General features: G+C 40.3%; 1 protein-coding gene across 2 annotated transcripts; it reads right to left on the bottom strand.

The window, feature by feature from the left end:
• Positions 1–1,618: 1,618 nt before the first annotated feature.
• On the bottom strand, positions 1,619–4,378 carry LOC132980132 (4-galactosyl-N-acetylglucosaminide 3-alpha-L-fucosyltransferase 9-like). Of its 2 annotated transcripts, XM_061046079.1 has the most exons (3): positions 4,335–4,378; positions 4,047–4,147; positions 1,619–2,775 (listed from the first exon to the last, which is right to left on the bottom strand). In XM_061046079.1, exon 3 carries the CDS (start codon positions 2,773–2,775, stop codon positions 1,690–1,692), a length of 1,086 nt encoding a protein of 361 aa, XP_060902062.1. In that variant the 5' UTR covers positions 4,047–4,147; positions 4,335–4,378; the 3' UTR covers positions 1,619–1,689. The 2 variants fall into 2 exon arrangements, with proteins under 2 accessions (XP_060902062.1, XP_060902054.1); XM_061046071.1 differs by lacking the exon at positions 4,335–4,378 and having other exon boundaries at positions 4,047–4,318.
• Positions 4,379–11,605: the final 7,227 nt, after the last annotated feature.

The raw sequence follows: 11,605 nt of genomic DNA, 5'->3' as shown, positions 1-11,605 counted from the left end.
GTACAAATCAGTGGACATTTTGAAAAAGACAAATGTATTAATTGAAGTACTGTTGATGAACTCGTGATCTATCAACTTATCATTTTCACCTCTTAAGCAAGTCCTGAAAAGGGTTTTATACAATGTTTTCTATGGATTACAAAAACGTTATTTTAGAATAAGTGATAGAAATATGGAAACCATGTATTGTTTTGTTGTTGTGACCAGAACAGCAAATAGCATTTTCATAAACCTCAGTAAAGGACCACAATACTTAACTCAAATAAAGATCACAAGAATTTTTTTATTTTTTTAAATGATATTATATTTGTATCATACCTGTGTACATTTGTTTTGAATATGAATTTTGACTTCAACTAGCCTTTGTCAACATGTGTCAACAAAGAGGGAGGCCACACAAAGATACTCATTCCAACTTGTATTTAATTAACTGAAATAATCAAACATATAGGAAATAATTAAGGATCAAACCACACAAAGGAAACGAATGAGTTTGTTGCAGCAGGCCAAATATGTCTCTCTGACGGCCCCTTTAAAGCTCACTGAGTAACTTGTGTGTTTTTGCAATTTAAAACTTTAGGAATTTGTTTAAAAAATAGGTAATGAACCAAACTTTTCATGATTTGATCAAATTTCCAGTTCATATGCTAATCTAAGCTAACTACTAGCTAGCTGTTGCCTCTATAACCGCAGATGATTTTCTCATTCAACTGTCATTAACATGCGCAAACAGACTTTTTAAAACAAAATGTCCTGCTTCATGTTAATTGAAATTGCACATTTGACATTTTAATTTACAAAAATATGTTTTTTTTTATTAATACATGATATTAATGCATTGGCAGGACAAAATCAGCAAAGATTAATCATTTCGCTTTGTCAACACAAAGTTCCTCCCTGGAGCTTTATGCCTTCCTATCATACAGTTTATAGGCTTCAGTAATAATAATAATAATAATAATAATACATGTAATTTGTAACTTAATTGTAATTGTAATTTACATTTTTGCTAAAAAATGCTACAGGAAGACAAATAAAACAAAAATAAAAACTAATTTAATCAACTAAGCAACTAACAAAACTAAAAGCACAAGCAGAAGGCTAAGTGTTAAAAAGGTTTTTAGGGCCCTTTTAAAAGCGTCAGCAGACTGTGGAGCCCTCAGCTGCTCGGGGAGAGCGTTCCACAGACTGGGAGCAGAGGAGCAGAAGGCCCATGGTGTGGAGTTTAGTCCTGGGGGGATGGAGGAGGTTGGTGTTTCCAGAGCGGAGGCTTTGTGTGGAGGATTGTGGGGTGAGGAGTTCTTTGAGATAGAGGGGGGCATTTCCATGGGTGCACTGGTAGGTGAGAAGGGTGACTTTGTATTGAATCCTGAATGAAATAGGGAGCCAGTGTGGTGACTGAAGGATGGGTGTGATGTGTTCATATGTACACACCCTCATCAGGACCCTAGCAGCGCTGTTCTGGACGTGTTGGAGCTTCTGGAGGCTCTTGCTAGGGATCCCGATGAGGAGTGCGTTGCAGTAGTCCAGCCTGGAGGAGACAAAGGCGTGGACGAGTTTCTCAGCATCTGACAGGGAGAGTGTAGGACGGAGTTTGGCAATGTTTCTGATGATGGGCAGAATATACAAAAATATGATACACATTCTTTGTAAAAACGATTCCTGTTTGACCTTCGAGGAATGTTCCTATTACTTTTGAGAGTACCAACTAAAAAGGTCGTGAACCACATGGAAATTTAGGTCTTTTGATATGTGGTCACAGGCGAGGCAGATGGGCTGAGTGAATTCGTTGTTCATTGACAGGAGGTGAGGAGTGACTGAGTAAAACTTTCTCCACTCAAAGTAACGCATGTACTCTGTATTATTCTTGTCCAAATGGAGCAGAAACTCTGCCAGTGCTTTAGGATTGGGGAAATCATTGACGTGAATGAAGGCGTCAGAGGGGAGGAACTGCTCGTAGTTTGCTCTCGGAGGACCCAAAACTACAGGTATGGTCCCCGCCACGAGAGGCCCATTCACCTTCTCTGTGATGTAGTCTCTGTGGATGGAATTCTCGAAAGCGAGATAAAACTTACAGCTACCAATAGTTGGGTAATATTCGTCATAGCCCAACTGGCGCCCGGTGTGAGCTCTGCCAAAAAGGCGGATATCAATGTGTTTGGACAGTTCTTCAAAATAGTTTTCCCTCACAAGTGTTCCAGTTCTTTTGTCCTTGTTACTGACAATCCAACAAACCAGCTTGTCCTTCTTGGGCAGGACAAAATCCTCTGTGTTTTCAGTTTCCCTGATGGTGAGCTCATTCCTCACTATGATGCCTGCATCTCTTCTATAGCTTAGTGTTAAGTTGAACAAGTTGTCCATCCCCATTTTCCTTTCTGTGTTTGTCGGCGATTCCACATTGAACCAAATCCACTTCTGAAAAGCTGGACGAGGACCCTGCGGCATGTCATTCAGATTCCAGGCTATGTTTCTATGGTAGAAAATGACTCCCTGTGCTTTGTTGTAGAGGGATCTGTCAGCAGTCAGGACACAGCTCTCAATGTTATAGTATTTAAGGCAATCTTTGAAATCAAACTTCACGCCAAGAGGCCAGTACCACAGGAGGACTATGGGCTTTTCGTTTGGATGCACGCCTACATGATGTTTCACTTCAACTGATGTAGTTCCGCAAACATTCAATGAAGGCTCAAAATACAGACAGAATGTAACAAGAGAGCAGACAAAGCCAAAAGCAGCTAACTTTGCCATCAACATTGTTTTATTGGAAGTGGTCATCTGTGGACGAAGGAAAGAAAACTGATGTCATCACTTGGTTTCCAGATTATGAATTACAGCAAAAACTAAGCATATGGCACATTCTTTTTGTTTACATAGACAATGTTACATGACTCAAAGTTTGAGCTCTTCTACAGGTTAGATCAGCACTCTGTGTGATTCATGATATGAACTGACAAACAACTTTTTGCAAATATCTGACTCTATTTCAAAGGTTTTCAAGGCACAAGCCTACTGTATGTTGTAAAATAAAAAACATCTGGCTTGTAGTCCACTGCAACTCTCAAGTTGCACTTCGGCATAAAAAGATATGAACTCAACTTTAAGTTCTGACAGGTGCGCTTTGTTTGAAACATGCTCCATGCTGTACATATTTTGTAACTAATTGTTAGAGCCATAGAGGACAACAGGTTAATATAAAAATATATTTTGCCCATTAGTATAATTTTGCTTTTTGCTTTTTTTTATATTTATCAAGTATTGAAACATTGTGTGTTTATAGAAGGTCTGTGTGGTTATAAGTGCTGCTGCAAAGTGTTCCTGCAGTCGTAAAGCGCAGCTACTAGGCGTAAATTGCCATGTGGGTACAGGTGAATAAATACTCAGACGAGAAGGCTTTCTACCGAGCAGGACGAGGAGCAACAGTTTTCTGACCGTCACGGTTTTAGTTTTTGGTCGAATCCAAGAGGTTTTCTTTTAGTAAACGTGTGATATTTATAAGACCTTATTTTGTAACCGGCAATTATTATTTTTTAGGAATAAATCGTCTTTTTTTTTTTTTGTCACTTTAAATCTGCCTCCTTTCATCTTTGGATTACTTAAAAATGTGTCTTTTGGAAAGTAGCCTACGAGTCAGAAACTTCTAGTACTACAAGAAGTGGCAAGAGGATTTTTGTTTGAGTTAATTTGCCACTACACTAAAGGTAAAGTGTGATGCTCTATCTAGAGCCTTTAAACTCCAACAGCTCTGGTGTTATGTTAAGCAATAGATTATTAACCATCTTGTACATTTGCGCTTGTAATGTGGAATCAGGACTGAGAAGTAACTGGCTCTTCTTCACAATACATGAATGATTGTTTATCCCATGTCTTTAAGAGGGGAATATTATTATATTTATTGATACATGAGATAATTTTTTTTTTAAATTAAGGCACATAACAGCAGCTGTAAATTGCAAAAAATGTAAAAGATTTGCAAAAACAATCTATGTCTTTCAATATTAAAAATAATTTAGATCATCACCACAGAAAGAAAAATAGAAGTTTCTCACCTTTCCACAGAGCACAGGGCTGGATGTCTCTCTCTCTCAAGCTCGGTAGTTAACAAGTGGCAGCTGTTCCTCAACAGTGGCGGTCTGACATTGACATTCATCTGCCGAGTTCAACAAGAGAAACCAGTATTTACTGACAAATGAGAGCATTATTTGTTATATGTGACTCTTTAGTCGCATTATCAACCATCATTGCTATGTCAAGGAATCATTTTCATGAATAGAAAAAAAAAAACCTCACTGACCATTACAACAGCAACACATTCTAAAATTAAAAGGGTTGAAAACTTACACTCTGTGAGCTGTGATTTGTTCCCGTCCTTTCTCACGCACCTGCTAAAACAGCCCAGCCCATTTAAATAAACAAATGACAACAAAAATGTCATCTTTCTCCACAGACACGCCCAAGTCAAACCAGTGCATAAATACATGCAAATGAATAAAGATTAGAATATAAATATTTAAATACTGATTTATGGACACCTGCAGGGCCATCCTGCTGGTACATGTCGTTGTCAGATTATGGAAGGAAAATGTCTTTACGATTTGTAGAGAAGACAAGAGCAATGACTGTGGCAAAACAACCTAACGTACAGTGTGTGCCCATGATGACAATAACTAATCAGCCCTATTTGTTTTTTTTCTCCCAGGCTGTAAACATGTTAGTAATAAAGAGTAATTTCTTCAGTAAAAACAGGCTGTTTTGAATGTGGTGTGTATGTGACCTCTAGGGCCCTTGGAGCCAGCCTCAAGCGGACCCCTCAATGAACTGCAGAACTTTTTTTGGCTTGGTTAAAAGAGAAAAATGTGTGAGTCGTAGAACACACCCCAACATAAACGATAACAATACTTACATGCATGCAGCTGTCATCTAAAACAAACAGATGAGCAATGCTTTTAGTCATTTATCTAAAGGAGGAGCCACAGAAATACACACATGAACAGCATTTCAGTGTAACATTTTTAAGGGAGCTTGTCTGAGTTCTTTTGTGGCTTTTTGAGCAATGACATAGCCAACACTGCTGTATGTCAAGAACCACAAATGTTATTATAGTTAGCTTATTTTGTCTGACCACGCCCTCCTCACTATTGCGGTTTTTGTTTTTCTGTTTTCATGCAGTTGATTGTGTTCTTGTTTTCACTCACTGTTTTACTGCTGTGTCTGTAAGGTGACCTTGAGTGAAGTGAAAGGTGCCCATAAATAAAATGCATCATTATTATTATTATTATTGTTATCCTCCAAAGAGATACAGCTTAACAAAATAGGATTTATTGGAGTACTGGTGAGGTATTTTTTAAAGCTAGGTGTTCTTTGGAAAGATTTTACTTTAGGCACCTGATTGGATTTTCAAAAGGTTTCACCTTCTGACCGTGAGTTGTGAATTGTGGGTGCTTCTGGTGTCATTGGTGAACAAGAAAATGTTCTTTGTTGAGCTTCGTTGTTGGATAAACAAAGGCAACCAGTTTAACATGATGTATCTATGTTTTCTTTTCATAGCATATGATAGAGACGGATTACCAGGAACACTACTAGAACATTCCAGGGATTTACTTGGCCACTGTTCCCATTGAATGAAAAAAGGTCAAACGACGGGCAGGTACAAGACATCTGTCATCACCTCACTGTTAAATGATTTGATGATCTATGTTAGTTGCCAAAAAGCTGATCCATGAATTAAATCCCTTGATAAGCATGTTTTCTTGCTATGATACACCCAGGCATCTACAGGATAATGAGGAAGAAGAGACACAGGTAAGAAGAAGAGGAAGGTGAAGGAAAGAGAGATTTCATGTGAGGATGTGATACATCAAAAGTGTGGAAACAACAGAACACACAAAGTTCCCTTTACAGAGCTTAAGTCCTTGTTGAGACTTTTGCAAATCACATTTAGTTCTCAGATTTTTCAAACATTGCTATTTACAATTGACTGGATTGGGTGTGTATATCCAGCCATCCCCAACCTTTCTGCATGGGACTAAGTGGTTACAACATGGGCTTTAGTATCTACTTTTATATGTAGCCAGCTTTCTATCACTGAAATGTTAGAAACATTGATACATCATCTTGATCGTCACAGTGTCCAAACAATGTTCAGCCATCAGCTGCTACATTGCCCTCACATCATGAGATAGAGTCGGTTGTCTCTCAACCGGAAGGTCAGGGGTTCGATCCCCAGCTCCTGCAGCCACATGTTCGATGTGTCCTTGGGCAAGACACTTTATTTGCCACCAGTGTGTGAATGGGTAGGTGTGACCTGCAGTGCAGAAGTGCTCAAAAAGACTAAAAGACGAAGTATTAATCTGTGGTGGATAGTCATTTATCAAGACCAACAGTAAACTCCAGAACCACACAGAGGCTTTAAGTCGAACGTCACGTGACCATCAGGAAAACAGGTGTCGGAGAAAGCGGTTACAGCAGACGAGTATGGATGAACAGACAGGATAGCTAGCTAGACTTGGTTTGTAATCGGCTAACCTAGTTAACTTAACCTAGCTATCGGCTACTATGCAGACTTGTAATCAGCTCATACTGCAAGTCAGAAAATGTCTTTGTCAAGACCAATAAAATACCAGTAGCGGGTCAACCAGTAGACATAGTTCATACTACATCATTCTCTTTGTAAAGCACCATGCTGATAAATTAGAACCCAAGAGAACACACTATCTAATTCAAACGTATTAAAAACACATACATACATTCATGATGATCAGGCAATGATTATCGTTACTACCCACCGTCCCACCACAGCCGATGTCTTCCAATGATTGATGAATCAATGAACTGTTGTCTTAACATTTTAAGTTGCAAGTTTAACGGCACTGTTTATTTATTATTTTAAAACATGACATGCAAGGATTAATTTATCAAATCACTAGGTTTAGAAAATAAATATATTTTGTCCATTTTGATAGAAGGAAATTAATCTATAGCTCGGTATAGTATTTACAATTCACAGTAAAAACCTGCAAATATACCTCTTGTGAAGAAGTGTAAATAAACAGTATTAAACAGTTAATCCTTTCAACAGTATTTTCTTGTTAAGGTTTAAAATAACAGCTTTTTGCTGTATTTACAAAAACGGTATAAAGCTGTAATTTTCAGCAACAGCAATTTACCGTTAATTTTACAGTAACTTCCTTCTACTAATACTTCTATTACTCCTTTTACTTCTTCTACTTCTTGTTCTCCTGCTTTTACTTCTTCTACTTCTTGTTCTCCTGCTTTTACTACTTTTACTTCTTGTTCTCCTGCTTTTACTACTTTTTCTTCTTCTACTACTCCTCAGGAATAGCAGAGCCTTTTTTCTGCTCTGTTTCCTTTCTGCTTCCGTCGTTTAGCCGGAGTAAGAAGATCTGTCTCAAGGTCGCTGCCCTCTGTTCCCCAGCAGCTCCTGAATACAATAACAGAAGGTCCACCTCACGCTGGAAGCCAAATGAAATAATAAAGAGGTCAGCTGAACATTAATACCTCCACTATTTCTAACTGCTGCTGCTGCTGCTGCTAAAGAGGTCATCTTATTTTAAGCAGCGTTGGGTAGAGTGAAAGGAAAAAGGTTGTAAAGCTAGTTCAGAACTCTTTAAAGCTTCAACCCACAGAAGACTTTTCTATAATGTGACTCATAATTTGTCGTATAAAAATGCTCCCTGATAACTTTGCTGTAATTTGTGAAGACAATTAACAGTAATCCTGAAGGCTACGGTATTGGACAGAGGGATTGATTAGGTTAATTTCTGTAAATTCTGTAGAAATTACGACTTTATTTTTGCAACCATTTGAGTGGACTCCCTGCAGGCTTTTAGGAAGAATCAATCAATCCATCTCTATTCCAATAGCGCCAATTCATAACAAATGTAATCTAAAGACATTGAACAGCGCCACGCTTTTACTCCGTCGGACGGTACGCTGCCCTGCCCCAAGGAATCAGTTTCTGGAATGTAAGCATAGCAGAGCATATAGCCACGATCAGCACACATCACAGAAGATGTGATCACAGGAGAACTACAAGATCACGCAGCATTAAATAGAAAAAAACGTGCAAACGACATGATGCTTTGTCTTTCTGAGGATGATTTGTTGTTCATTCTGTTTTGACATAATATTGATAAAGTGATGAAAAATAAACTTGTGACTCCGTATATTGTGTTTTTTTTTTATATTGATTGGATGCTCTGTGCGTTTCCTTGACTGACTTCCTGTCCGGGTTGTCATATTCTGTCCAGCTTGACGCATACCAGCAGCATACTCCGTTGAAATTGGATTTGCAGCGTATTTGTAACGGAGCAGAGCGTGGTGGCGCTTGTACGATCCGGAGACGGACCGCGGCGCTCGCTGTGGAAACACAATGATAGACTAGAGTGGCAGCGAACTACGGCCAAGTGCGTGGCGCTGATGGAGTACGTGGAAATCAGGGGGTAAGTAACTAAGTCAACTGGACAGCTGCCTTTGGATCAAGTTTTGATTTACCAAGACCTGGATGACTGAGAACCTACACAGAAATGATTCACTGCAAATACTAAATGTTTATTTTATCACAAGGGCCAAAAATCCAGACAGTGTAACTCTTTTAGAAATGTGAGGGAGGGGGCCTGGTGGAGAAATGGACGGGAGCTCCATCTGCCTGAATACAGTTTAAAACAGTCTCTTCAATACATTTAAAAAACTGCTACTTCTCAAGCAGACTTCTTTTGACACATGCAGGATGTTACACACAGAGAGAGCAGCAGCTAACTCTACGACCATAACTCAAATATCTGGTTGAAGCTATCCCATCACTATTTTCATGCAAAGGTAACATTTGCCTTTTTTAATGGATTTCTGCCATATCCAATATTTTATAGGAAGCTAAGGCTCCTCTCATCATCGTGCAGATATATAGGTTAACGTCATTGTGGCATTTTAGCAAAAGGCCACTCTGAGTGTCCCCGTGCCCCGGTATAAATAACTCGTATCAAACTTCAAGACGTTGCACAGAGGAGGATTCAGGAATGAGATGGTGCTTTTCAGATTTGCTTCAGAGGATATTCCCCTTGTCATGAAGTCATATTCAGTTACTACGCAATGGCAAACTTCCATCCAGAGTTTTAATCCATTCTGTATATTTTATGAGTGACCTTTTTAACCTTTCTTAAAGACGAGTTCAGCGCTTTTAATTTCAGTGCCGATGTCTCTTCTTATCGTCGACGACTCGTCAAAGAATGGGCGGCTCTTCAAGTCGCTGCATACATCGCCCCATATGATTGTTGCGTTCACCCACAATCCCCTCGTCCCGCTGCCGTAGGGCCTCAGCGAGACGTTTTCTACTTCTGCGGTCAGTCCAGTCCCATCTCGTCGCCTCGTCGAGTGTTTCCCTCTTGCTGCCTTCTGCCACCTTCAATAAAACTCGCTGGCCCCTTTAAGTCCCTCCGCGTTTGACAGTAATGTGACACAGTAATATCCAATGATGAGCACCCCCCTCCATCCACACTGACGATGAATAAAATATATCGGCCGCCTTATAAACATAATACATTAGTTAGAGGAACAAGACGTGTGTTTATGTGGCACCTTTGCGTGTGCAGATTAATTAAAGATGAATATATGCACATTTCCACCATTTTTGACTGACAGTAAAGGTAAAAATAAATAGGTTATCAATGAATAATTGACTGGAGGGATGGGAACACTCATTTCTCAGACGCCTCTCGTCCTCGCTGAGAGTGAAGTGTCCACGGGGTCACCTCGCTTTGTCTCTTGACAGCCGTGTTGTGCAGATTAAGGGCGAGTGAGGGGGGGGGGCATTACAGGGAAGTGCTAATAGGCTAAGCAGTGTTTTCCCAGGCAGAAAACTAGATGGAGGAACCATCCAACGCACACACACACAGATACCCACACCGAAGCCTTCTGGGAGCCAGAGGAAGCACACACACACACACACACACACACACACACACACACACACACACACACACACACACACACACACACACACACACACACACGGCGCTGACTGGCACTTGGAATCAGCGTCAGATGTACTCAAGCTTCACGTCACATTTGCGAGGTTGATTTCCAGCCTCAACGAGTCACTTTGTCCACACATAAACATCCCAAGCATCCACAAACACACACACACAATGCTCACACACACTCCGGCAGGGTGAGTTTTTATCCTTCAGTGTTTGACCGTAGTAAAGAAGCTGCCAGTCATTCGCTCGAGAAGCTCGTAAATCCACAGGAAGAAGGAAGTAAAAGGAGCCAATTATTTTTAGATCCCCCGTTCCTCTAATCAGCCTTAGTGAGTCACATAAACATTCACCTTCCAAGACCTCCGTCTGTTTTACTGGGAGACCCCGTGTATAGGTGGGAGTGCACAGGAAAGTGTGTGTGTGTGTGTGTGCTGCTGGTCAGCTTGTTCCCAAGTGTATTCACGCTCTTAAGTGTCTGAATATGATCTATCTATTTTGCATCTACACGTCAGAATGTCTGTATCTGTGTTTGTGTGTTTACGCCTTGTTTGTGTTACGAGTCTGACCAGCTGAGCAAAGAGAACCCGGGGGGGGGAGCAGTGTATTTTACTTTTACTACAAAGTCGATCGCCAAATGAAAGAGGTGGGAGAAATTGTCCTGTCAGTCAGAATCAAGCCTCGGCTTAGGAAGCGCGTTGGTTCCACTGGTGGGAGCTTGATCATGACCTTGATGTCCACTTAACTTACTAACTTCAGTACCCACACTAACCTGCCCTTTAATATCTACTGGATCAAGTTTTCTGATTGATTTCTTTTTAACACACACAGGATGAGATTGACCTTAGTTGTCCTCTTACACCTTCAGAGATGTAAAAGCTGGGAGTACTCTGTATGATTTAGTCTGATTCTTGAGTTAGAAGTCTTGATTGGGAGTCATTAGTCGTCAAATGTACAAGTGGCACGATAGCTGATCACAGGCCCCATCAGCTGCTCTTAATTTATAGGACATTTTCTGGCATTTTGGAGATTTTAATCGTACCACTGCAAGCACTTGCACACTGAGAGCAGAGCCATTAGCCTGATCCTCTGACTTCAGGACTCTTTTTTACCTGATTGTACCTGCAATATAGGCGACTGTGGCTCAGTTGGTAGAGTCGGTCATCTCTCAACCGGAAGTTCGGCGGTTCAATCCCCAGCTCCCCCAACACATGTCTGATGTGTCCTTTGGAAAGACACCTAACCTAAAGCTCCCACTGCTTAGACTGTGGCGTAAGTATGAATGGGATTACTTACTTTTGGTCACCTTACATGGCAACCGCTATCATAAGTCTGTGAACAGGTTTTAATGTGTTGGTGTTACCTGCGGTGTAAAAACGCTCTGAGTAGTTTGACGACTACAAAGCACTATCCGAGCTCAAGTCCAGTTACCATTTACCAATATGTTTGTGTTTGTGAAGATGACTGCAGAAATAACCATTCCAGTGGAGATGGTCTTTGGCAGCTTGGAGCATCAACCGCTAATGCTGGATCTAGCCACACTTCAGAAAGTAGAGTTAAGTTAAAGAGAGATTATTGAAAAGATAGTAGAAAGCACAGTGGATGTAAAATATCAG

This window comes from Labrus mixtus, chromosome 1 (genome assembly GCF_963584025.1).
Source record: "Labrus mixtus chromosome 1, fLabMix1.1, whole genome shotgun sequence".
NCBI classification, from domain to species: Eukaryota; Metazoa; Chordata; class Actinopteri; order Labriformes; family Labridae; genus Labrus; species Labrus mixtus.
This window is presented reverse-complemented; position numbering and strand designations above follow the sequence as displayed.